This window comes from Octopus bimaculoides, chromosome 1, assembly GCF_046866305.1.
Source record: "Octopus bimaculoides isolate indiv1 chromosome 1, ASM4686630v1, whole genome shotgun sequence".
Taxonomy (NCBI): Eukaryota; Metazoa; Mollusca; class Cephalopoda; order Octopoda; family Octopodidae; genus Octopus; species Octopus bimaculoides.
Genome location: NC_142928.1, coordinates 57,904,192 through 57,929,757, shown reverse-complemented (window position 1 = coordinate 57,929,757; position 25,566 = coordinate 57,904,192). Strand labels below are relative to the sequence as shown.

The window sequence follows — 25,566 nt, the reverse complement described above, 5'->3', positions numbered from 1 at the left end:
AGACATAACTACTGGATACAGTTGCATCATAAAAAGTATAGCCAAATGTCACTCATGAGCATGTATGGCGTGATTACATGTACCATGTTTTTACTAATTGTTTTACATGTCTATGTAGTCTTGAGCAGACACTGACAGCATCTCAGTCCCCTCACCATTAGCTCAGAATATCCAGGATGTGACAGCTGGAAGGTGAGAGGGCTGCACTAGCACCCTGGATCATACTCATTACAACAAAATAGACTGGAACAACATGAAATGAAGTGCTTGGCTCAAGGGCTCATCACACTACCTAGTCCAAGAATCGAACCAATGACCTTATCATCATGAACCAAATGCCCCTAACCACTAGGCCACAATTGCAATGTAGTTCACATAATTTCAATAGCATAAAGGCAGAGAGCTTGTAGAATGATTAACAAGTTGGACAAAATACTTAGTGACATTTGTCTCAGCATTTTAAGTTCTAGGTTTAAAATCCCACTGAGGTCAACTTTGCCTTTCATCCTTTTGGAATTGATAAAACAAGTCCCAGTTGAACACTTAGGTCAATATAACTGACTTACCCTAACCCTTAACCCTTTAGCATTTAAACTGGCTATATCCAGCCAAAATATTCTACCTATTTTATGTCCATACTGGCTAGATCTGGCTTCTCACACCAACCTTACAATGTCATTCTAAAAATTAGCAGATACCTCATCAAAATTTCATCAAAAAATTTGAAACCATAATTACAATAGCATTGACTTTAATTCATTGTATGTTAGTCAGTCACAAACTTTATGAAATAAATTAATAAATTTTTATATGTCAAGTTAGCTTATGTTTGAAATGAATTACTATTATCTTTTTTTTTTTTTTTTTGTTTTCAGAACTATTTGATTCAGCATGTAGGTGTTTAAAAAGTCTGTGCAATGGAATTAACAAGTCTGTTATGCTTATATATGCATGTGCTGAAGGTAGATACATTGTAAGTATGGTCATTATCATTACCTTTATTACTTTTATCAATAGCAACACCATCATTATTTATTTTATGACGACTATCACCACCACCACCAAGGGAATTTGAAATAGTGATTTATGAATCACTTTATTCATCAAAAATGTCTCAAAGAAGCAGTTACTTATAACAGTAACCACTAGGATAATATTTTTGTATTAGCCAATGAGGCAGTTACTAATTGACTACCCTATCATTTGAATGTTTAATGAAGTCATCATGATCATCATCATCGTTTATCATCTACTTTCCATGCTGGCATGGGTTGGACGATTTGACTGAGGACTGGCGAACCAGATGGCTGCACCAGGCTCCAATTTGATCTGGCAGAGTTTCTACAGCTGGATGCCCTTCCTAATGCCAACCACTCCGAGAGTGTAGTGGGTGCTTTTACTTGCCACCGGCACAAAAGCCAGTCAGGCGGTACTGGCAACAGACACGCTCAAAATGGTGTTTTTTACGTGTCACCTGCACAGAAGCTAGTCCAGTGGCACTGGCAACGACCTCGCTCGAATGATTTTTTCATGTGCCACTGGCACGCTGGTAACGATTACACTCAAATGGTGCTATTTATGTGCCACCGGCATGAAAGCCAGACAGCTGCTCTGGCAATGATCATGTTTGGATGGTGCTGTTAGCACTCCACTGGCACAGGTGCCAGTCATCGAATTCGGTTCAATTGCGATTTCGATTTCACTTGCCCCAACAGGTCTTCACAGGCAGAGTTTAGTGTCCAATGAAGGAAAGGTTGGCATGGGTGCCAGTCGTCGAATTTGGTTTGATTTCGATTTCATTTGCCTCAACAGGTCTTCGCAAGCAGAATTTAGTGTCCAATGAAGGAAAGGTATGCATAAGTGGGCTAGCTACAGCCCTGGCAGAGGCCTTGGATTATGGTCTCATTTGACTTGCCAGGTCTTCTCACGCACAGCATATTTCTAAAGGTCTCGGTCACTAGTCATTGCCTCGGTGAGGCCTAATGTTCGAAGGTCGTGCTTCACCACCTCATCCCAGGTTTCCTGGGTCTACCTCTTCCACAGGTTCCCTCAACTGCACTTTTTCACACAGCTATCCTCATCTATTCTCACCACATGACCATACCAGTGCAATCGTCTCTCTTGCACACCACAACTGATGTTTCTTAGATCCAACTTTTCTCTCAAGGTACTTACACAATGGATGTGTAATTTCGAGTATGCACACTGACATTACACATCCATTAGAGCATACTGCCTTCATTTCTTGCGAGCTTACGCATGTCCTCAGCAGTCATGGCCCATGTTTCACTGCCATGTACCATGGAGCAATGGAAGGCCTCTTCAGAACCTGCTTTAATAACCACAAGTCCCCATTCAACAGCTCAGAGAGATGTAACACCACAACCCTAACCAAGAACATCTGGACTTTGAAAGAAAGCACCACGGAGTACAGTATAGAGCAGAGGATCCTAGAAAGATGCAAACCATATTTGATATAGAATATTACTGTTTTCAATAAGGAATCTTATCTTATCAAATATTAGTAAAAATTTATAAAAATTTGAAGTAAAAACAGGGGGTCAAAGCATGTCTGGAGTTTTTTTGTTGAAGTCTTTAAATATAGTTTGGTATTGAGTTCAAGGTGTTAGAGAGGGTGTGTAGTTGTCTATTGTCTAAAAAGAATTTCTGTGGGCTCCTGTCAAGGGAGTAGCTTAAAAACATTTATTGAATGAGTTTTATGTCCACCTGTGTGTATGTGTGTGCAGAGGTGTGTGTCTGTGTGTGATTTTATGATGTTTTCTTTTGTGTGTATGTCTGTGTGAATGCATGTGTGTGTGTGTGTGTGTGTGCAGACGTGTGTGTATATTTATGATTTTTTTCTTTTGTGTGCATGTATATTTGTGTGTGTGTTCTTGGGATATTTTCTTTTGTGTCTGTGTGTATGTGTGTGTGTGTGTGAGTGTTTTTTTATTGTAAATTGTATTCATCAATTTCACATACACGCACGCGCGCACACACACACACACACACACACACGCACACGCACACACACACACACACACACACGCACACGCACACACACACATACACACAAAAGAAAACATTGCAAAAAACATACACGTACAAACGTCTGCACACACACACAAACATACAAAAGAAAACATCACAAAAACACACTCACACACACCTCTGCACGCACATACATACACACACACATAAAAGAAAACATTGCAAACACAAACACACACACACACAGATACACTCACTCACACATACAAAAGAAAACATCACAAACACACACACACACACACACACACCTCTGTACACTCACACACACCTCAGCACACTCACACAAACACACACACACATACACACAGCTGGAGACGCCCAAATGAAAATAGCATACACACACACACACATACACATACACACAGGTGAAGTGGACATAAAACTCATTCAATAAATGCCTTTAAGCCACTCCTTTGGCAGGAACCCATAAAGATTTTTTTAGACAATAGACAACTACACACCCTCTCTGACACCCAGACAGAAAATAAACTGCTTTTACTTCAAATTTTTATAAACTTCTACTAATATTTGACAAGATGAGATTCATCATCGAAATATTCTATATTCTCTTTATATAATTTTAAAATCATTTTATAAATTCTTTCTTAATTGAAATGTCTTAGATTTACGTCTGTGTTATTTCCACCTCCATCTTTTATATACATGTAAGGTTTGTTTTGCAAACCTCTCCATTATAATTGTGATTTATTCATTATTATACACACTTCTTTTATATATATAAAAGAAGTATGTATAATTATGAATAAATCACAACTATAACGGAGGGGGTTGCAAAAACCCTTACATGTCTAGAAATAGCTATCAAAACTGCTATAAAGCCAATAAAGCTGTCGGCAGACGACATGACATAAAATCCAAAACTTAATATATATATATATATATATATATATATATATATATATATAAAGAGAGAGAGAGAGAGAGAGAGAGAGAGAGAGAGAGAGAGAGAGAGAGAGAAAGAGAGCAGGGAAAGCTATGTCTATAAAATAAGTATATGTGTGTGTCTATATAGATATATATGTATGTATGTATGTATCTATCTATCTATCTATCTATCTATCTATCTATCTATCTATATATATATATATATATATATATATATATATATATATATATATATATATATAGATAGATAGATAGATAGATAGATAGATAGATAGATAGATAGATACATACATACATACATACATACATACATATATATATATATATATATATATATATATATATATATATATATATAAATGTATATGTATATACATATGTAATAAAGAATAAATGGAGCAAAACGCATATAATAAATAAGTTCCTTTAATTCCTTTAATTATATGCATTTTGCTCCATTTATTCTTTATTATATCAACTCAAAATACATCACTTTAACATGGAATTTCTACCTCTTAACCAGGTATAATATCCCAATTTCTTTGTGAATTTTGCTACCCTGGTAACTATTAACATATTTACCTTATCGAAGTTTTTCAACTAAGATAATATAAATACATACATAAATAAATATATACAATGTATATATATGTACATATGTGTGTGTGTGTGTGAGTGCGTGCATGCGTGTGTGTGTGTTTCTGTATACACAATCATACATTCTGTGGGTGATATTTTCAACTGAGATGTTACACCTTATTCTTCAAGTGCTTCAATTCTGTATGTGTATATATATTTACTAGATTACTGACAATTAATAGTTTTCCCCATTATGTTGATGTGCCATTTTCTATCATTAATAAAACTGTTGGCATTTTTGCCAGCACAGGTATACCAGTCATATCAAGAATCAATATGTAAAAGAAATCTGTGAGTGCTTGAAATTTTTTCTCAGATGAAATTTTCAACCATTACAAGTTTTAGTGATATCAAATATAGAAATTCATTCAATAAATACTATTATCTCTTTTTCAGGAAGCTGAATGCCTTTTAAGCCTTGGTGCTGATGTCAACTTCAAACATAAAGCATATACACCCTTACTGCATGCCTGTGGAAATGGAGATGAACATATTGTTCGTTTAATTTTAGAGAAGGTGCACAAATTGTTTTTCTTTATAACTTTAGTTTAATTTTCTGAATCTTATTTTGAACTTCTTTGACAAACTAGTCACTCAACATTTCATTTGTATACAATTCCTACTATATAAACTCCTCTCTCATACTGTTTGTATGCCACTATTATAAATCTTTAGATTCACCAGCCTAATTCTTTATTTATTTAAGCCCTGTCTTTCATCTCATTATACATAAATATTCAACATTATTTTCATTACTTATAAATCCTTAATTTCCTAGGTCTTAAAACAATTGTATTCAAATTATCTTGAAATTTTTCTCTAAAAAACTTACTGTTCTTAGTTTTATTTATGATTTTAGATCATGTGTTTTAAAACATAATTCTTGTGCTTTAAAACATAATTCTTGTGCTTTAAAACATAATTTGAAAATTTTTCTTGAGCTATATTTAATCTATTAAAAAAAATTTTTCAGCCTGTATCTGATATCTTAACACCCCTTAAAGTAGCCATTGAAAATAAATATCATACAATTGTTGGAATACTATTGTTGTATATTGGACAAAAAGAACAAGGTAAGTAATTTTTAACATTTTTTAATACATTTTACATACTGCTCTACTAATTATAATTACTGTTCTTTAATAAATAATACTAAGCATTGATTTTTCTATCACTCTCCTCATTGATATTTGTCTACAAAATAATACTAATAATTCTGAAGGATTTAAAATTTACTCAATGAGTTGAACTCAATGTGTTAAATCTTGAATTATCAAAAACATTTATCTAATCTCTTTCAGATGGAGCAATATTGTGGAATGGTCTTGGACTAGGAAGTTTCAATTTTGATTGGTTGATCCCCACATTTGTAGGTGACCATTACATAAAACATCCTTCAGCAGGTAAAATTCTTTCTTTTAGCAGCTTTAAATTTATTTCATCGAAGATATGGTGGGGTGAGAGGGAGATACTATGAAGACATCATTTTACATTGAAATAGAACTTAAAACTTTTCTACTTGCTGTTAAGAGTTGCTATCTCTCAAGAGCAACTGCTGCAAATCCCTTTGAGTTGGTCATTAAAACCATTAATGTGTATAAATGGATTCTAAAGTATTTAGAATATGAATAAAATGTAAGAATTTACCAGATTTTGAAAATGTATTGTAAATATATAATGAATTTCAGAAAAACCTTGCAGAAGAGAAAAATAATTTAATTATTTTTTTTTTTGGTTTATATTTTGAGTTGAAATAAATGAAAAACTAGCTATCATCTGTGTTTTTTTTATTCAAATACTCAAATTGACAGAGCTTTTATACGTATTAGAAATATATAACAAAAATACTAATAATTTCATTAGAAAATTAAAATTAATTATACTTCAACTTAAATATACTCTTAGACTGAAAATTGAATTTCAAAACTAAACATATTATCTTGAGTTTATCTATATAGGAAATAATAGTTCTTGCGTGAAGTTTAACTGTAATAAACCAGAATTTAAAGTGTGTGGGATTTTTCTCACATACTTAATTCTGCAGATAATGGAGAAAACTATTGGATCTATGAGCCAATGGGCTTGACAAAGTGAATAGTTAGCCGATATACATTTGGAAATATGTATGTAAGAGAAATCTTCAGTTACTGTTTCATCAAGAGGTTGGCCTATCAAATGAAAAGTCAAAGATTTATATCCTATGAATTATTAAGTTTTTGCAGCCAAGACACTGAACTCATGTTGGTCTAGTTTGTTTAGCTGTGAATAGGTATCATTTCATGGTTTATTACTGCCAAGAGTTTCATTATCTTTGTAATAATAAGTCATTATCTTGTAATAACTGTTTCTCCAGGTTGGAGACAGTAACAGAAGCCTATATCATTTATAGCATGTCTTATATATCAGCTATTGATGTCATTGATATGTATGTAATTGTTTAAATGTGAAAATCTAGGTATAAATATATGATTGAAGCAAACTGAATAATGGGTACTGATAAAAATTTTATGTTTCAGGAAAGGGTAAAAGGCTTGCTAGAAAAATCCAATCCATTCACAAATCTGGGAAGAACCCATCATATAGCACCTATAACAGATATTTTTCTCACGATTCTGGTAGCAGTTATTCTTCATCATCATGTAAGTAGGTCAGAAAACTCTTTCTGTCATATGTAAAATGTTCTTGAATTGTTTATACTGCGTTCTCATAAAAAAAGGGAAAAGAAGCATTTGATTTGTTCTTGGTGGCTTCATCAATATAAACTTTGTGCGCATCTGTTTGTCTGTTTGTGTACACTCATGCACATACACATTCATGCATACATACATTTTCATCTTTTTCTCTTACTCAATAGACACACACACACACACATATACATATATCACCCTTTCCACTCCTCCTACACCTTGCACATCATTCTACTACTTTCTGTTCTTTTCTCCATCCTGAGCCACTCCTATATCTTCCACCTTACCCCTCTACATAGTGGTATTTCCAACCATCTGCACTTCCACTCTTGTTCATCACTCACTACATTAACCTCTACCACCACTTGTTTAATCCCCACTCATACTCTTATGAAAGCATTTCCTCCTATGGTCCACCATCCTTGTTCTCTGTTATGCTCACCTTGTTCCTTGAGTGCTTGCTCTCTAGTACTTCCATCACTACATTCCTCTGATCCTCTTCAGCTTTGCATCTCCTCTATGGCAAGACACCTGTGCTGGTCCTTCTATCATGCTTAAGTCTTTTCACACCTGACATACAACAATTTGAGTCTGTTATACTATTTATACTACTTAGTGCTTTATAGGTGCGAACCTAATGGTCACTCTACGACCAGCCATAACTTTTAACTTCCTAAAATGTGTGTGTGTGTGTATGTGCATGTGTGTATTACAGTTATGTATTTATTTTGCAAGATTCTTGATGTGATATCATGCGTTGAAACAGATATTGTTATACTTGGGGATGGTCATATTTTGTCAATTAATCACACACTATATTTTTCCTCTTTCTTATTCAGTGTATATAGATTTATGTATTATACTGTTTGTATCTGTGTCCTTTTTCTTCTCTCATCCTGTGTTTAGTTATCAGGTTGCATAGTGCAGTGGAGTGGAAGGGTGTTATTATTTCATTCATGTTTTCTCTTGAGGCTCAGTCTGTCTATTACTATGTGTGTGGCCTCTATAATCTGTCTAAGTGTCGTGTCTGTTCTGTGTGTTGATAATATCTTAACAGCTATGTTATTAACCAAGCCTCCATGTTCTAATTGAGCATGTTAGTAGAGCACTGATGAGCTTTTCTCCTCCTTGAGCTCCTGCCAATGTTCACCTATCCACTCACATGTTGTCTCTCTAATGTATATCATTGTCCTGCATTGTCCCTCAGTACACCTTATACTGTAGACTACATTCCTAATCTTATAGTTTACCTCTGAGTAAGATTAAGAGAACACAGCAGAGTTCAAGGTCAGGCTTTGCCAAGCAGCTTTACTCCGCATGTTTTAGCTTTGTTACTATGGTAGCAGTCTGGTTACTCATTGATCAAACCTTGTAGATGCAGTGTACAAGAGAGAAAACTTGCTGATTTGGTCATGTGATGCATATGAACATGGACAATTGTATAAAGAAGTGTCAATCACTGAAAGTGGATGGAAGTTGTGGAAGAGGGAGACTAAAAAAAAACATGGGACGAAGTATTGAAGGCCAATCTCCAAGACTGAGCTTTACAAAGGAGATAACAAAGGACCAAGATATTTGATACCTTGCTGTATGCAAGAAGACTTGTCCATCACAGCAGAATCAATATCCTAGACCATTTTGGTTAATGCTCATCCATGAGGGACTCTGCCCTATGACCACCTGCATCCTCTCTGCTCCATCAACCATCCACCCCACCTTTCATCCCTAGCACCCATCACCTCCCTGTCACCTGAAAGCAGAATAGGCACATACCACTTCCTTTTCCAATTATCTTCTCTGAGAAGACATCACAGATGTGCATGCAGCTGTGAGGGGAAATTGTCGAATTACCATCTGTGAGTTATCAGAGGATATGCAGATTAGTAACGGTTCAGTTTAGTCCATTATCACTGAAGATTTGGGTATGAGATGCGTATCTGCCAAGTTTGTGCCAAAACTGCTTTCAACTGACTAAAAGGTCACTTGGGTTTCAGTTGCACAAAATCTCCTTGATTATGTCGAGAATAATGAAAACTTTTTGAAAACTTTGCATAGGCCTCTGAGCAGGTATCACCAAGCTTTTGGCAAAATTTGATGCAGATTCTCTGCTCAACTTTCTCTGCCATAGTCAATGCAACAATCACACACTATACACCTTCCTTCCAAGAATTGCTGTAAACAGAGGAAGTAACCTAGAACGTTAAAACTTAGTTTTTATGCACAACAGAGTTCAAGGTCAATCTCTGCCAAGCAGCTTCACTCTGTGTATTTTAGCTTTGTTACTATAGCAATAGTCCGGATACTTATTGATCAGACCACATATTTCATCTTATGCCTAATTTTTTTCTCAATACCCTAGTGCTCTGTTGCACGTGTATGCACACACACACACACACAGAGAGGATGCTTCTTTCAGTTACCATCTACCAAATCTGTTGTTATTGTTATTTTCATGTATTTATTTATTTCCATAATTATATTTGTAGCTGATGAATCCAATGGATCTGATATTCATTTCATAGAATGGAAGAGAACAACATTATCTGGGTCAATGAGTCCTTTTCACATCAATGACCCAAGAGTTGATACAGTTGGTTATTGTAGAGGCAAAAGCAGTTTATATCTCAGCCAATTATCTCATGGTAAGCGTAATGTATTTTCATTGATTGTATTAATTTTTCATAAATTCTTCAATGGATTTGTTGTCATAACTCTCCAGATGTATTTACATATAATCTATCTTCTTTTATAATTTTATATATTCTCATTCGCCACTTGATGCAGTTTGTGTTCATATGAAACCTTAGTATTGTTAAATGAAGGCATAGAAGAATTAAACAGATGTTATTTCTTGTACAAATGATTCCTTATCTTCAATGATGGGATTGAGCTCATAAATATTTCTTACATTGGCACAAGGATTACAAATTGTGAGGAGTAGATTCAACTGAATCAAACCTAAAACATGCCTAGTACTTAGTCCTTTGATAGAGGGATGAAACATTTGAGCCTAGCTGGCTTCATACTTAAAATGTGGAGAATAAATGTAAATCACATAAAGCATTTAGTTAAATTCTTACTGTTTTTGCCTCTCTAAATAATTATGATAACATGTATGTGTATATATCCTTTCTATGATAGACACAAGGTTTGAAAATTTTGGAGATGGGGCTAGTCAATTACATTGACTCCAGTGATCAACTGATGAAGACAAATTGGTTGAAGGGGATTGGAGTAGAATGTCCTGTAGATCTTCTACTGCAAGTTTGCCTCTTAGGGACAGGAAAGATTATCAGGAGGATTCTAAGCACTTGAAATACTATTGAAAGCTCGTAGATACCTAAGGTTACAGGTAGTAACCTGCTACCCACATAAATCCTACCCGGAAGAATACCAAACCTGAGTCAAATCAATAATAATAATGATAATAATAAACAACAACAACAACAATAGTTCTTTCATTATTGGCTACACAGACCCATATGTATAAGGTAAAACGTTATTCAAAAGGTTTTGCCCAAAATGTTAGGAATGTGAACACAAATCATCATATTCAGGGTAAAGCTGGGTGACAGTGTAATACAGTATATGATACATTAAACATATGTACAAAAATTGTAACATGATCTTTAACCAGTTCTTCCCATTGGATCTGAGTTACTTTGTACCATTTCAGTGCACCTCTTCTTTTGTATTTTCTGTCATTGAACTTCCATCAGCAGCTCAGAATAAAGCCTACTGTGAGATGTCAGGCATTGAATATATATACATTGAATATGCATTCCACTCATCTCAGCTGTACTTTAATACTGGTAATAGCAGTGGTTGTGTGTGTGTGTGTGTGTAGCAAATGAAATGTACAAACAATACATGGACTTGGCAAAGCACACATCTAGGAAAGTAGTTACTCCAAATAACAATTGATACTGGGTACAGGGGGCTCTTTAGTCCTCCCACATGGGATAGATCTCTCTAATGTTAATGACCCATTAAAACACAGCCATCCATACTGTAAGATTTATACAGCGAAGTTGGCCAGTTTCTTCTCTTTGCTTTATGTGCAAGATGATGTAGACTGTGACAACCTATCTAAACCATGCCAGCATGGAGAAGCAAAACAGTAACTGATGAATATATATAAACATACTTAAACTGATTGCCTTCTCCAATTTTCTAAAAGAAAATTTTATTTATAATTTTTCAGTTCAATATATTATTTTACTTAATTCTTTAAACTTTTTTCTTCTAGAACCATGGCTTCGTAAAAGTTGTTTTTTAACAGATACTTCTCAACCAGAAATAGGTTGTTTAGCTCCAGAAGATGCTGCTATTTACTGTGATATCCAATTGAAATCAAAGGTAGGATTTATCAGAAGTTAAACAAGTTTCAATTTTCTACTCATTCATTTTCTACTAAGGAAAACACTTCTGTATTTCATGAGATACATAAATATTTCTTATACTTTTCCCTCGTGTATTCAAGAATTGTAGTTATCTCTCAGCTTGCTAGTAATATTTCGATTCCTGGTTTAGCCATTTTATATTTCTTTTTTGTATTTATGATTTCATCAGTAGCCTGGTAAAGGATGAGTTTTACAGTCACACCTGAAAAAATTTGCCGCTGGTACTAAACATTTCTTAATTTCTTTGTTCTTCATTATAGGATAAGAATTTAACTTTTTCAATATTGGAAGGAAAGAAATTTAAATTCTACAATATTTCTCCAGCTAAAGAGAGGGAATTTCACTCTGATGAAGAATGTTCAAATTCAGATGATTTTCAAAAAAGTATGTGATTTTTTAAAAAAGATAATTTTGTTACGGAATAGCCTTCATCTGTTCTACTTATGTTCTTTCATTTTCCAGACAATGTGCCATTTATTAGCTTCTATTTCTAGCAAGTCAAGTAATCACATTGAGGATCTTTCAATGTTGGTTTTAATTATGCTTTGTAATTTTAAGTCATAGTAAGGCAGCAAGGTGGCAGAATCGTTAGCACAGTGGGCAAAATGCTTAGCAGCATTTTGTCCATCTTTACACTTGCCTTTCATCTTTCAGAGTTGATAAAATAAGTACCAGATGAGCACTGGGGTTGATGTAATTGACTTACCCCACTCTTGAACTTGCTGGCCTTGTGCCAAAATTTTAAGTCATAGTAACATTAACAGCTATAGCAAAGGTTAACACTAAATAAGATGATAACCATATATCAAAATATTGTATTTTTTCTCAAAATATTTTCTTGTTAAAAAATGATATTAATTGATAGGACTTGTCTTTTGAAACTTCCAAAATTTTATTGTAATAAAAATCAAGTTTATGACAATTCAATATTATTAACTTTTTCAGCATTTTATCGAAGAAAATCTCCAAGTTTAATAGTCAAAAGTAAGAAAATTGTAACGAATAGCCATGTTGCTCAAAAGCATTTTACACTAAATCTTGCGGACAACAATATTTCGGACTTTATCTCTGCAACATTAAGAAATGCTGTTCATCAAAAATGTTTGCAGTTTCTTCAGAAACTTAACATTTCTAACAATCAGCTTGACACAATTTCAGAAGATTTCTTTAATGTAAGATTTTTCTTATTTTCTCTTATTTCTTTTTTGGTTGATTGTTTTGGACAATGATTGTGTGTGACATTTGAAGAATGCCTCTCCAGTGGCCAGGAACATACCAAGAATGAGACAGCACTTGGGATATTTTGAGACAATCATTTCATTCTATCAGCTGGCCAAATCTATTGGTAGAAGGTTCCTTCTCATATTTCATTGAGGGTAGTGGAAAACATGAGCAATAATGGTTTGGGATGTGTTCTGGTGTTGATGAGGAATTGACACATAGCCTTTATTGGCTGGTTTTCTGGTCTAAGTTTAGGAAGAATTTTAGAAAGTCCTGAACACAGTGTTCTGAGAATTTACAATAGGATATACAGACTTGACAGCATGGTCATTTTTAAGGATACTTCATACTTTTTACTTATTTCAGTCATTTAACTGCAATCATGCAGTCTTTCATTCCTATAAGTAGTGAAGAGGACTTAATCAATTATATCCTTTTCCTTAGAAAAGTTCACTTTTTGTTTGATAAAAAAAAAGTACTTTTTATTGTTTTGTTTATTATTATTATTATTATTATTCAGTAGTTTTATTTTTATAACGTGCTTTCACTTCACTACCGAGCGCAGCTCTGTGCGCCTTGGGTATGTGCTGTGGTTTGCTGTGGTGCTCTTATGTTTACTGTATTGAAAGTGTTTTGCGTAGAATGTGTGCAGTACCCAGTAGTGCAATTTTCTGTATGTTATATATATTTGTAAGTCCTGCTATTTTTGTTATGTATTTGTCTGAATATTTTGTTATTATACCTAAGGCACCTACTATGATAGGAATTGTTTCTGTTTTTAGATTCCACATTCAAGTTATCTCTATTTCCAGGTCTTTGTATTTTGAAAGTTTTTCCATTTCTTTTAGAGAAACGTTGTCATCTGCTGGTATTAATACATCAATTAGAAAGCATTTTTTTTCTTCATGATCTTTGACAACTATATCTGGTCTATTTGCCTTAATTTCTCTATCTGTGTGTATTGGCATATCCCAGAGTATGGTTGCTTTCTCGTTTTCTGTGACCTTTTCTGGCGTGTGTTTATACCATCTTTTTTCTGTTGTTATTCCATAATGTTGGCATAGCTTCCAGTGTATATAGGTCCCAGCTCTGTCGTGTCTGTGAATATATTCCTTCTTAGCCAGGACTGGGCAGCCAGAGATAATATGATTTATTGTTTCTTGTCGATCTCCACATATTCTACAGTTACTTGTTATATTTCTTTTCATTATGTGTTTTTGGTAATTTCTGGTGGGGAGGCTTTGGTCTTGTGCAGCAATTAAAAATCCTTCAGTCTCTGCTTTGAGTCCTGAGCTTCTCAGCCATTGCTGGGATTTTTCTCTGTCTATTTCTTTCGCATTTAGTTTAGCCCAGTATTTACCATGTAGGGGCTTTTCTTGCCATCGTTTTATCATGGTCCGTTGCTGTTCTAGTTTTAGTTTGGATTTCATTTGTTTTATAGCTTTTGTTGTTTCTTCTTCTTCTTCTTCGTATTTGTTAGGTATTATTATTATTATTATTATTATTATTATTATTATTATGGTTTGGCTCAGGTTCAATCTTATTCCTGGTGGGAATTATGTGAATAGTGGGTTACTACCTGTAACCTTAGGTATCCACAAGTTTTCAGCAGTCTTTCAACTGCTTAGAACCCTCCTGATAATCCTTGTTGTCCCTAAGAGACAAACTTTCTGTAGGAGCTCTACTGGGCATTCTATTTCAATCTCCTTCATCCATTTGTCTATATCTTGGCTTACTGTTTCCAATGCACAGATTATTATAGGTACGACCTTTACTGTTCCATGCTCCAAATTCTTCTTATTTCAAACTTTAAGGGAATTATTATTATTATTCAGTAGTTTTATTTTTATAACGTGCTTTCACTTCACTACCGAGCGCAGCTCTGTGCGCCTTGGGTATGTGCTGTGGTTTGCTGTGGTGCTCTTATGTTTACTGTATTGAAAGTGTTTTGCGTAGAATGTGTGCAGTACCCAGTAGTGCAATTTTCTGTATGTTATATATATTTGTAAGTCCTGGTGTTTTTGTTATGTATTTGTCTGAATATTTTTTTATTATACCTAAGGCACCTACTATGATAGGAATTGTTTCTGTTTTTAGATTCCACATTCGAGTTATCTCTATTTCCAGGTCTTTGTATTTTGAAAGTTTTTCCATTTCTTTTAGAGAAACGTTGTCATCTGCTGGTATTGAAACATCAATTAGAAGGCATTATTATTATTATTATTATTATTATTATTATTATTATTATTATTATTATTATTATTATTATTATTATTATCATTATTAATTTTTTTTTTTTTTTACTTTAGTTTCTGCCTGAACTGAAGGAATTGGACATGTCCAATAATAATCTTCAAAAATTCCCGACTGCTGTTTTAAATTGTTCCCATTTGGAAACTCTAAAGATCAAACACAATAAGGTGTGGTATTTGTTTCAGCATCATAAAAAAATTATTTTGTATATTCAGTTTGAAATTTCCTCCCATTTGTGGAAAGTTTTCTGCAAAATCAATAATGAAATATTTTTTTCTTTCACTTTTTTCTTTCGTTTTTTTTTTCTTTCTTTCTTTTTGTTTAACACAGATTGAAGACTTTGAAGTCATTTCTTGTGCAGCTTCTCCTGTTTTATTTAGTTTAAAGAAATTAAACTTATCAGGAAATACTCTAAAGCAGTTTCCATCTTGGCTTACAGAACATTTTCCTGGATTGGAATATTTGTACCTCAAAAAGTAAGAACTATTTTAACCTGTCCAAGTATGACCTTTTTATTAGTTACTTTTAAAACAAGAGACAATATGCCAGTAGGCATAACTGAGTGAAATTAGTGCAGGAAATATAATTTGCTAAAGCTTAAGAAGCAGACTTTTGTTGGAAAAAGGTTCAAAAGGAGATATTTTTAGGGAAAAAAGATTATGGGGATCAGAAAAGTAAGAACTAAGACAATGATCAAGGGAAGAGAAATTGAGGTATTGCATAAGTTTAGATGTACTCAAGAAGACCTGCACTCCACAGCAGAAGTGTTAAAATCAATCCCCCTGGAGGATTGATCTGCAAGAATCCTGTGCCAGTGCCACATAAAAAGTGCCCGCCCATGCAGTGGCATGTAAAAGCACCCAAGTGGTGCCACATAAAGGCACCTGTGCAGTGCTCTATTAAAGCATCTATGTTGTGCCATATAAAAGTGCCTGTGCAGTGCCATGTAAAAGTACACAGTACAACCTGCAAAGTGGTTGGCATTCGGAATGGCATCCAGCTGCAAAAACCATGCCAAATCAGACTGGAACCTGGTACAGCTCTCCAGTTTGCCAGCACTGATCAAACTGTCCAATCCATGCCAGCATGGACAACAGATGTTAAATGATGATGATGATTGTGTTTGTGTGTGTGTGTGCATATGCAGCATAGAGCTTGCAAGTTCAGGGATGACCAACAGCTCTAATAAATCTAGCATTAAAAATGTTAAAATCATGTTTTATGATGACAAATTCACAGTTTGGTTTAACCTCAGCAAGAAGGTTGCCACCAATTTAACAATAAGATGAATGGAAAGTTGGAGAACTGGATGAGAGAAGTTGTTTTTATTCGTGTTTATTGTTAAAAGATTGTACTGAACATGACCAATCCAATAACGGATGATAAAGTAAGGGCAGAAAGTTCTTTTCATGCAGTAACTTAATTGGACATCTGCTGTGGTTATATGTAGATAGATAGATAGATAGATAGAGAGAGAGAAAGAGAGAGAGAGAGAGAGAGAGAGAGAGAGAGTAAATGATAGTGTCTTCTGCTGTAGTGTGATTTTTAAGTAAGTAGTAGTTTGGGCTGTTTGCACTGCAGATTCTTCATGTAGATAAATCTGGTTGTCAGAATCAACTGATATTGAACATTACATAACAAATGCATGACTGTTTCCTTCCTTTGTTCTCTTGTCTGCCTCTCTGTTAATGGTTCTTAAACTGGTTTCTTTTTTTATAAGTTCAGAAAAGATTTGATTGGACAGGTTTGTAGTGATATAATACACACTTTTGCTAATTCCTCTTAACTTTCAAATTCTCAGAGTAAAATACACACGTGCTTATTTTCTGATTTTGTTCTTTTAGCATGAAGATGACTGTGATTGAGAACAAACCACTTCAATTAAGAAGGCTTTTAAAACTGAATCTATCAGGCAATCAAATCACCACTGTACCTGAACTGTTTTTTATTGGTTGCAATAAACTGACCATCTTTAAAATGAATGAAAATAATCTAGGTGGGTTTTCTAATAAGATTGTTCTTTGCAATTTGCCTGAAGCATTTCTAAAAGGAAGAATTTTACTTATTAGTTATTTATTTTAGTTTCGTTATATATACTCCTGTAAATGCCTATGTTCCTCTAGTAGACACAAACGGAGAATTTTTGAAACATTGTTGTGGCTGCATGGTTAAAACATTTGCATCCCAACCACATGGTTTTCAGGCCTTTTCGTGAGGTGCTGAAATTTTGAAAATTTTGTTTATTTTAATTGTACCTCTAATTGAATTTAAAGAATTTAGTTTAATTTGTTTTTGTTAGATTTCAGCTTTGTAGAGTAAAATAACAATGATTATAGATATTAAAATTTATATGCATGTATATATAATATATAATACAAGGATTAATATTTTTGTTGACTGGCAAATGATGGTTGTTTGGGATTGTATGTGAAAAAATGAAATCGCAAGGAGTCAATGCTTTTATGCTTCAAGAGAAAATGCCTTTTTTTTTTGTTTTGTTGTTTAATTGTTTACTTTTTTTTGTTTTAGAAATAAGATACTGTCTTCACTTGAATAGAGATCTTAATTAGGTAGAAATTCCTTGTGTGATTATAACACCAGAATATGTTTAGATTATAGTAAAATAATTGTAATGATATTTGAATACTTTATCATGGTAAATATTCATATATAAATAGGCTACTATAACACTTATTTATGTTGTGACAATACTAGAATATGTTGTGATGAGGGTTAAACATGCTGCAGTTAGACTTGTGCATGATGTGAATGCACTAAATTACGCTAGGATGACACTAGTATAGGCTGGAATGAGTCTGGAATATTTCATGTCACTAAAGTAAATTCTGTTGTGATGCTACTAGAGTGTGATGTCATTGTAATGCTGGAATAACACTAAAATGTATAACAATGGCACTATATTATCTTGTCATGACAGTAAAATGTATTGTGCTGGCACTATAATAAGCCACAATGATCCTGACTTTAACGTACTGACCGTAGGATATGCTGTAATGGTTCTTAAACTATTTTTAATTTGGTCTCTACTCTATAGCCTTATTGAGAAGCATGACACAAATACACTAGAAAGTGACACAAGAAATTTCAAAGGGATACCATAAATTTCTGTTGTTTCGCTCATTTTCTTTAAATAAATTATGGAGGAAGCCCTTCTAGTCTTGAAAGACTTTTGTAGACAATGCTGAGCCTGAACCAGTGTTAGTTGATGGTCTAAGGAAATATGTAGATGAAGAGACAACTGAGGTTTTGGTTTGAGATCTTGCAATAGAATTAACTTTGTTAAAGGCGTCCAAAGACTCAGTGTTGATATTAAAATGGTTGGCATATTAGGCCTACCACACAAAAGTGTACTTCTTATGTTCTTAAGTAATTCCAAATGATTCTGGTGAGCAGGAGTATTAATTTTTGGAATTTCTGCATTAAAATTTACCATCATCCAATATATCCTGCTCCTTGTAAGATGGCTAAGTGTAAAGATTAGAAAGCAATTTGGCTACTATTTTTAGCTGGTTAAGCAACCTGCTATCTGTGTTGATGCTGTTGGTGGTAGAGAATAAAGCAGCAGAAATTGATCATATCTTTATTGTGATAGAGGCAGTGGCAGTGGTAATAGTGCAGCCATGGTTATGGTGGCAGTGATGGTGGTTCAGCAGCAGGAGCACCATTACCATTGCTACCAACAATGACTACACACATTATGATTGTCATAATGATGATGTATATCTTGTTGAAATTCATTCTTACTTTACAGAAAAGTTACCAAGTGAAAAGATTTTGAATGAATTACCAATGCTTCATAGTCTTCATCTTAATCACAACAATCTTGGTACCAAAGAACCATGGTACCTTCCTAAGTTTATCCTGAAGTTACGCAGGTAAAAATAATTTATTTTAAAATATTTTACATTCATTCTCAGAAAATTCTATTTGCCTGTCTTTCACCTTATGATATGAGTATTAAATTCATTTGTCTTTTTGAAAGAGTTCCTTTCTGTTTGCATGTCACTAAGCATTGCCAATCATATTAGTGTGTATTTTCATCTTTATGTATGAGTGTAGCTGTTTGTTTGTTGCAGCTAGCATTCATCTTGAGTGTGTGTGTGTGTGTGTGTGTGTGTGTATCTGTATTGTTCTGTGTTTTATGTTAGCAAATAAAAAGTTATAAAGATATATATATATATATATATATATATATATATATATATATATATATATATATATATATATATATATACACATACAGTAATCCCTTGCCATATCACGGGTCACCTATTGCTGTTTATTATTTAAGCTTACGTCAATTCCTCCAGGGTGTTGTTTTGCATTTATAATAAAATGATAAATACAAATGCCAACCACTCCAAGAGCGTAATGGGTGCTTTTACATACCACTAGCTTGGGTGCTGTTTGTGAGACACCAGGGTGCTTTTATGTACCACTGGCATAGATGCCATTTATGTGACACTGGTATCTGTTACAACTGTAATTTTGCTCAGCTTGATAGGTCTTCTCCCATGCATGACATAATGCCAAAGGTCTTGGTCATTGCTTCTATGTGGCCCAACACTCAAAAAGAACTCAGCCACTTTGCCTCCATGAGGCCCAATGCTCGAAAGGAGCTCAACCACTTTGCCTCCGTGGGGCCCAATGCTTGAAAGGTGTTCTTCACATGCCACCAGCTCGGATGCCAGTTACCACAACTATGACTTCACTTGGCTTGACGAGTCCTCTCGAACACAGCACATTGCCAAAGGTCTCAGTCACTAGTCATTGCCCCTGTGAGGCTCAAAGTTTGAAGATCATGCTTCACCACCTCATTCCATGTCTTCCTGAGTCTACCTCCCTCCATAGTTAGAGATCGGCACTTCTTTGCACAGATCTCCTTGTCCATATGCATCACATGACCATACAAATGCAGTCGTCTCTCTTGCACACTACATCTGATGCCTCTTATACCTAACTTTTCTCTTATGATGCATACACTCTGTCAAACATGCACACTGACACTACACATCCAGCAAAGCATACTGGTTTCGTTTCTTTCAAGCCTATGCATGTCCTTGACTGTCACAGCCCATGTTTCACTACCATGCAGCATAGCTGTTCACACATAAGCATCAAACAATCTGCCTTTCAACTTGAGAGAGAGAGAGAGAGAGAATTTCTAATTTAGGAAAAGTATATATTTCTGGTTGGTTTATGTTTGACCTTGTTCTTTTGAAAAGTTGATCTTTTCTACAGTGTTTGTTGCTTTTATGTAGCAAGGCTTACAATCTTCTCATTTATCATTTTTCATAATTTGTGTTTATGGTGACTGACTCCATTTCCATTTCATTTATTTTATTTATTTTTTTTTTGTATTCTAACAGGCACCACCTATACTTTAAACATTTTCATTGCTTCCTCACAATGAGTGTGTTTAAAACATGGTTTACAATGCTTTGCACCATATAAACAAGAAATAACCCTTACAAAGACTGTTGAATCTAATACTTGTATGACAAGGTTAATGGGTGTAATGAAAATATTCTAAGACTGAATGTAAATATTCAATAATAGCAATAATAATAAAAGAAGTAAAATGTGAAGAAGCAGTGAAAGTTAATGTGTTTTAAAAATAGGTGTGGTACCATAAAGTACAAAAGAAATAACTGAAATGGATTATAGCTGGGCTTGATACACAGGTTGAAATCTGATATATATATATAAATATATACACACATGATGATGACTCACTATCTCTCTGAACCAAATCTTTAGTCTGAAAATTACTCAATGTCTCCGTGTACTGTTTCTAATTGTATCTTCCTTTGAGTAGTGTCTCTACTTGCTAAAGAGTACAGGTGGAAGTACTTCTTCATTAGAGCCCTGCTCCAACCAGACACAACAGGGTACTGACCTATGGCCAGTGCTTTAGTATACAGCACTATTTGATGGCAGGTCCATTCCTAGCTACTGACTTCCAACTAGGCTACTTACAATCAAAGTAATTGGTTAGCAATAATCAATGCACAAGACAAACTTGGCAGTATTATCGGCCCTCGGGCAAATCAGTGCACAAGCATATATTTATTGACAGCAAGCTATGGCATTCATAAATCAGATTTGGGTCCCTAAAACCATCAAGCTCTTGGATTCTGCCCATTGTGCCCATGCCTTAAAATGACTCTGCCAATGAGCTATGGTTTCTCCTTTCCTTTCCCCACCAGTTTCAGAGGCCTGGCAAAGAATATTATGTGTGCTGCCCTTCTTCCTCTGACCAAACAATTATAAAAATGAAAGTGAAACAGAAAAGTTCTCCACTTGAAAAGAGAACTTGAAAACTTTACTTTAATGTCTGACATAGACAAGCAGATGTCATTGAAAACAATATAATTATTTTTCTCCCTGTGAAGCTGAATTTATAAAAAGGAAAACATCTTTTATCTTTTAAATAATCAATTCCTGTTTTGCTTTCTATTTGTTTTTCTTTTTTAGTCTGGTCTGTCTAGATTTAAGGTTCAACAGTCTCACCAATATTTGTCCACCAGCTATGTGGGCTTGTGAAGAACTGAAAAAATTGTATATTTCTGATAACCTTATATATGATGTAAGTTGATTGAAATTATTCATTATATATCTCTATGTGTATGTTTCAGTTATTATGTGTATTTGTGTGTGTGTGTGCGCGCATGTTAGAGGAGAAGCACTTTTAGAAAATCGGAATAAACGAAAGCAAACAAAATAAAAGCCCACAAATCAAAGATAATAAGAATTCAATTATTTATGAACTGATATATTGTTATTTCTTTGGCCCAGGCAAACTCTGATAAATCAGCCTGGTAATCAAAATCTTTCTAGCCATGACTGTCTCATCTTATTTCCAGGCATTGTATTTAGTACTGCATAATCTGACATGTTATTCCATTTCACAATCGTGCAGATATGTTATTTTGTAGTGGCAGCAGTGTCATTTAACATCTGTCTTCCATGCTGGCATGGGTTAGATGGTTTGACAGAAGCTGACAAGTTGGAGAGCTGCACCAGGCTCCATTGTCTGCTTTTTATGTAGCACCAGTACTGGTGCTTTTTACATGGCACCAACTTCAGTGGGGTCACCAAGTAACTCATGAGATGAAGACTTCTCAACTGGAAGATGGAATGGAACTGAGGAAAGTAGCTTTGTGCCAGGTGAGAGGTTAAGGTATAATAAAGGGATAGAAATAGAGTTAGAGAGAAAGACAGATAGACAGTGTGTGTGTGTGTGTGTGTGTGTGTGTGTGTATGTGTGTGTGTGTGTGTGTGTGTGTGTGTGTGAGAGAGAGAGAGGGATAGATGGTGTTGGAAATGCATCAGGACCTATGCACAGGGGATGGGGAGAGTATAAGTGGTCAGGAGAGGATAGATAGAGGGGGATGTTCCAGATATTTGTTGATTTATGTTATTTCTGACATATTTGTTAATCTCCTATACATGCACTAGATTTTAAATTCCTAAGAGAAAAAGAATAAGACTTTCAGTGATGTTCATGCCCTTCTTGGGCATGAAATGGGTCTTGATGAAATGGGTCTTGAACATGCCTCACTTTAAGATTACTTTTACTCTACACCACTTACCATTCACTAATACATTTTTATGCACTGTTTAATTAATTTTTCTCTTCTCATATTTTCTTTTGACACTCCCAACTCTCTCTCTCTCTCTCTGTCTCTCTCTCTCTCTGTCTCTCTCTCTCTCTCTCTCTCTCTCTGTCTCTCTCTCTCTCTGTCTCTCTCTCTCTCTGTCTCTCTCTCTCTCTGTCTCTCTCTGTCTCTCTCTCTCTCTCTCTCTCTCTTACACATAAACAAACACCTATATATATTATTTTAAATATAATTAACATTTCAGAATCTTTCTTTAATATTAACTTTTTCTTTTAATATCTTATCAATGTTAACCTTCACAGTGAAAGAAAGTATATTTTCATGTACTAAAAGACACTGTTCTAACATGGCCTTGACTAAAATGCACTAAAGAACTAAAAAGATTAATTCACAAGATGTCTATGATTTTCATCATTTACTTTTGTTATGGATATATGAGTTAGAAAAATATATGAAAACTGAGAATAAGTGTTTTAATGCAAACATTTTTTTTTTCACATTGATCTCAAGCTGTAAATTTTATTCTAATAAAATGCTGTTTTTTAAATTTTATATATATATAGTTAGATTTATCAAAAGGTGCAAAGAATTGGAGTAACTTGGAAGTTTTGGACATTTCTCACAATTTCTTATCCAATGTATGTATTTTGTTTTATTTCTCACTCATATTAAGATGAATTTATATTAAAGTGTTTCTTTTTTTCTTTTTATTTATAATTACAATATTTTCATATTCGTTCACCAGTAGAAATAGTGACTTGTAACATCTCTACATCATTTCTCTTGATAGTTTCATTTAACTGAAACTTATCTTATATGAAATTAAATACTTTCTGGTGTTTTTACTTAAAAGGAAAATTAATATCACACATGTCATTGTTGTCAACACCACCACTACCACCACCAAAGTGGGACGGAGTGGTGAGGAAAGATCTTCAGATGTTGGGCCTCACTGTAAAAACGACAAGGGACTGGGAGTTGTGGCAATTTCTTGTATTTGAGATGTGTTAAGCCAAGTAAAATCACTGTCATCCATACATACAGGATTGTCCTTTACAAGTGCCAGTGCCATGGAAAATGCACTTGTGCTGGTGTTGCATAACTGTACTCATGCTGGTGGCAAGTAAAAAGCACCCAGAACACTGTAAAGTGGTTGGCATTAGGAAGGGAAGGGCATTCAGCTGTAGAAACCATGTCACAACAGACAACTGGGGTCTGGACTGCTCCCCAGCTGGCTAGCTCCTGTCAAACTGTCCAACCCATGCCAGCATGGAAAACAGATGTTAAACAATGATGACAACGATGATGATGATTAGTCAATTACTAATCATTTAACCAATTGGCTAATAATGATAAAAGAAGTGAAATAGTATCAGTGTATGTATGTGCTTATTATTGGCATAATGATCTCCCAAGATTTGGCTGTTGTTGCTTAACTCTAGTTCTGCTCTGATTGAGATCTAAGATCAGAAGCATTCCAGTTGTAACCAGCTCATTGTTTTTTCAGGGACTAATGGAAGGTCATTAGTTAACATCCTTCGGCTCACAGTCAGAACACTAGTTCCTGTCTGGATTGCTTCGTAGATGGACCATTGATTATAATAAAGTGTTTGATTCAGTTCTTCATCAAAGACTTGGCATGAAAACTTTTGGCTCTAGGCTTATGAAAAAATATTGTATAACAAACTTATCTTTAAAGACATAATTTATGATGAATGTGTTCTTATGATATATTTCTTATTTAGCTTCCAAGACAAATTGGTTACTTGGAGTCACTGAGGTCTTTGAACTTTAGCTACAATAAAGGAATTACTTGCCTTCCAGATGAACTCGGAGCTTGTGACAAAATATGGGAGGTATGGATTTTATTCTATGTTTATATTACTACTGTTTCTTTATATACATATACCCTAAAGCAACCTAACATCAGAAATAAGCTTCTCAATCTATGACATTAGGAAAATGAAAGATAAACCTCCCACCTGAACATCTTTGAATAATTTCAGGTAATTGTATTTCAGTTAAATAATATAAGTTATGTAAAATTCATTTTGCCCAGAGGCAGTGTTCATTCACAAATATCCTCCATATCTCTGTAGTTGTTCTAAGCTCTAGCAGTTGCAATGCTTTGTTAGTGAGACCTAATAATATCAAAAATATGCCCCAAGTTGTCACCATACTGTGAAAGATTTGACTCATTATCAACTGTATTCCATACTTATTTAACTGTAATTAATTAAATTTCAGGATTTTTTCTCCTACTGTTTAGAAATGATTTAATAATCACTAAGGGTGAAATTTTCATTTACTTGAACTTACTCAGATTTTCCTAACATGATTATGTCATCCATTACAATCTTACACAGTGTTTGGGAGGTTAATGTTTGTCCAGACAAATGATGGCTTATGCTACAAAGTGAACCCATGTGTATATATACTGGAATTTCCATAAGAATGTATGATTAATGAGTACTTGCCTAACTCTCCAGTTATGTCCTTTAAAAATGCATATGCCTTTCTGTAACAATATCAGTGATTGCAAGAAAGTTTTCATATAGTCATTGATTGGGAGCTTTTCCACAAAGTATTCAGGATGGCCCATAGCATGTGGATGTAAGCATCATCAGTTGAATCTCTAGGTGTTTGGTGAGTGTCCAGTGTATCCACTGCTGTGTAATTTTAATTATTTCAGATTTCTTGGCTGAGTATGTTAGTGTCCATTTTACTATACAGGGTGCCCATAAATTACCTTTTCAACTTTGA

The 25,566-nt window shown here is 34.4% G+C and overlaps 1 protein-coding gene across 2 annotated transcripts in view; it reads left to right on the top strand.

Annotated features, from left to right (window-relative positions):
• LOC106869154 (leucine-rich repeat serine/threonine-protein kinase 2) overlaps window positions 1-25,566 on the top strand; it is a 131,655-nt gene that overhangs the window by 58,569 nt on the left and 47,520 nt on the right. For both annotated transcript variants that reach the window (XM_014914760.3, XM_014914759.3), the window contains exons 19-34: window positions 876-973; window positions 4,993-5,112; window positions 5,570-5,669; window positions 5,898-5,999; window positions 7,113-7,235; window positions 9,770-9,925; window positions 11,533-11,642; window positions 11,947-12,070; window positions 12,632-12,858; window positions 15,217-15,327; window positions 15,491-15,636; window positions 17,005-17,156; window positions 18,933-19,056; window positions 21,659-21,770; window positions 23,367-23,441; window positions 24,549-24,659. In XM_014914760.3, coding sequence (XP_014770246.2) covers window positions 876-973; window positions 4,993-5,112; window positions 5,570-5,669; window positions 5,898-5,999; window positions 7,113-7,235; window positions 9,770-9,925; window positions 11,533-11,642; window positions 11,947-12,070; window positions 12,632-12,858; window positions 15,217-15,327; window positions 15,491-15,636; window positions 17,005-17,156; window positions 18,933-19,056; window positions 21,659-21,770; window positions 23,367-23,441; window positions 24,549-24,659 — 1,991 coding nt within the window. The remainder of the gene's footprint in view (window positions 1-875; window positions 974-4,992; window positions 5,113-5,569; window positions 5,670-5,897; window positions 6,000-7,112; window positions 7,236-9,769; window positions 9,926-11,532; window positions 11,643-11,946; window positions 12,071-12,631; window positions 12,859-15,216; window positions 15,328-15,490; window positions 15,637-17,004; window positions 17,157-18,932; window positions 19,057-21,658; window positions 21,771-23,366; window positions 23,442-24,548; window positions 24,660-25,566) is intronic.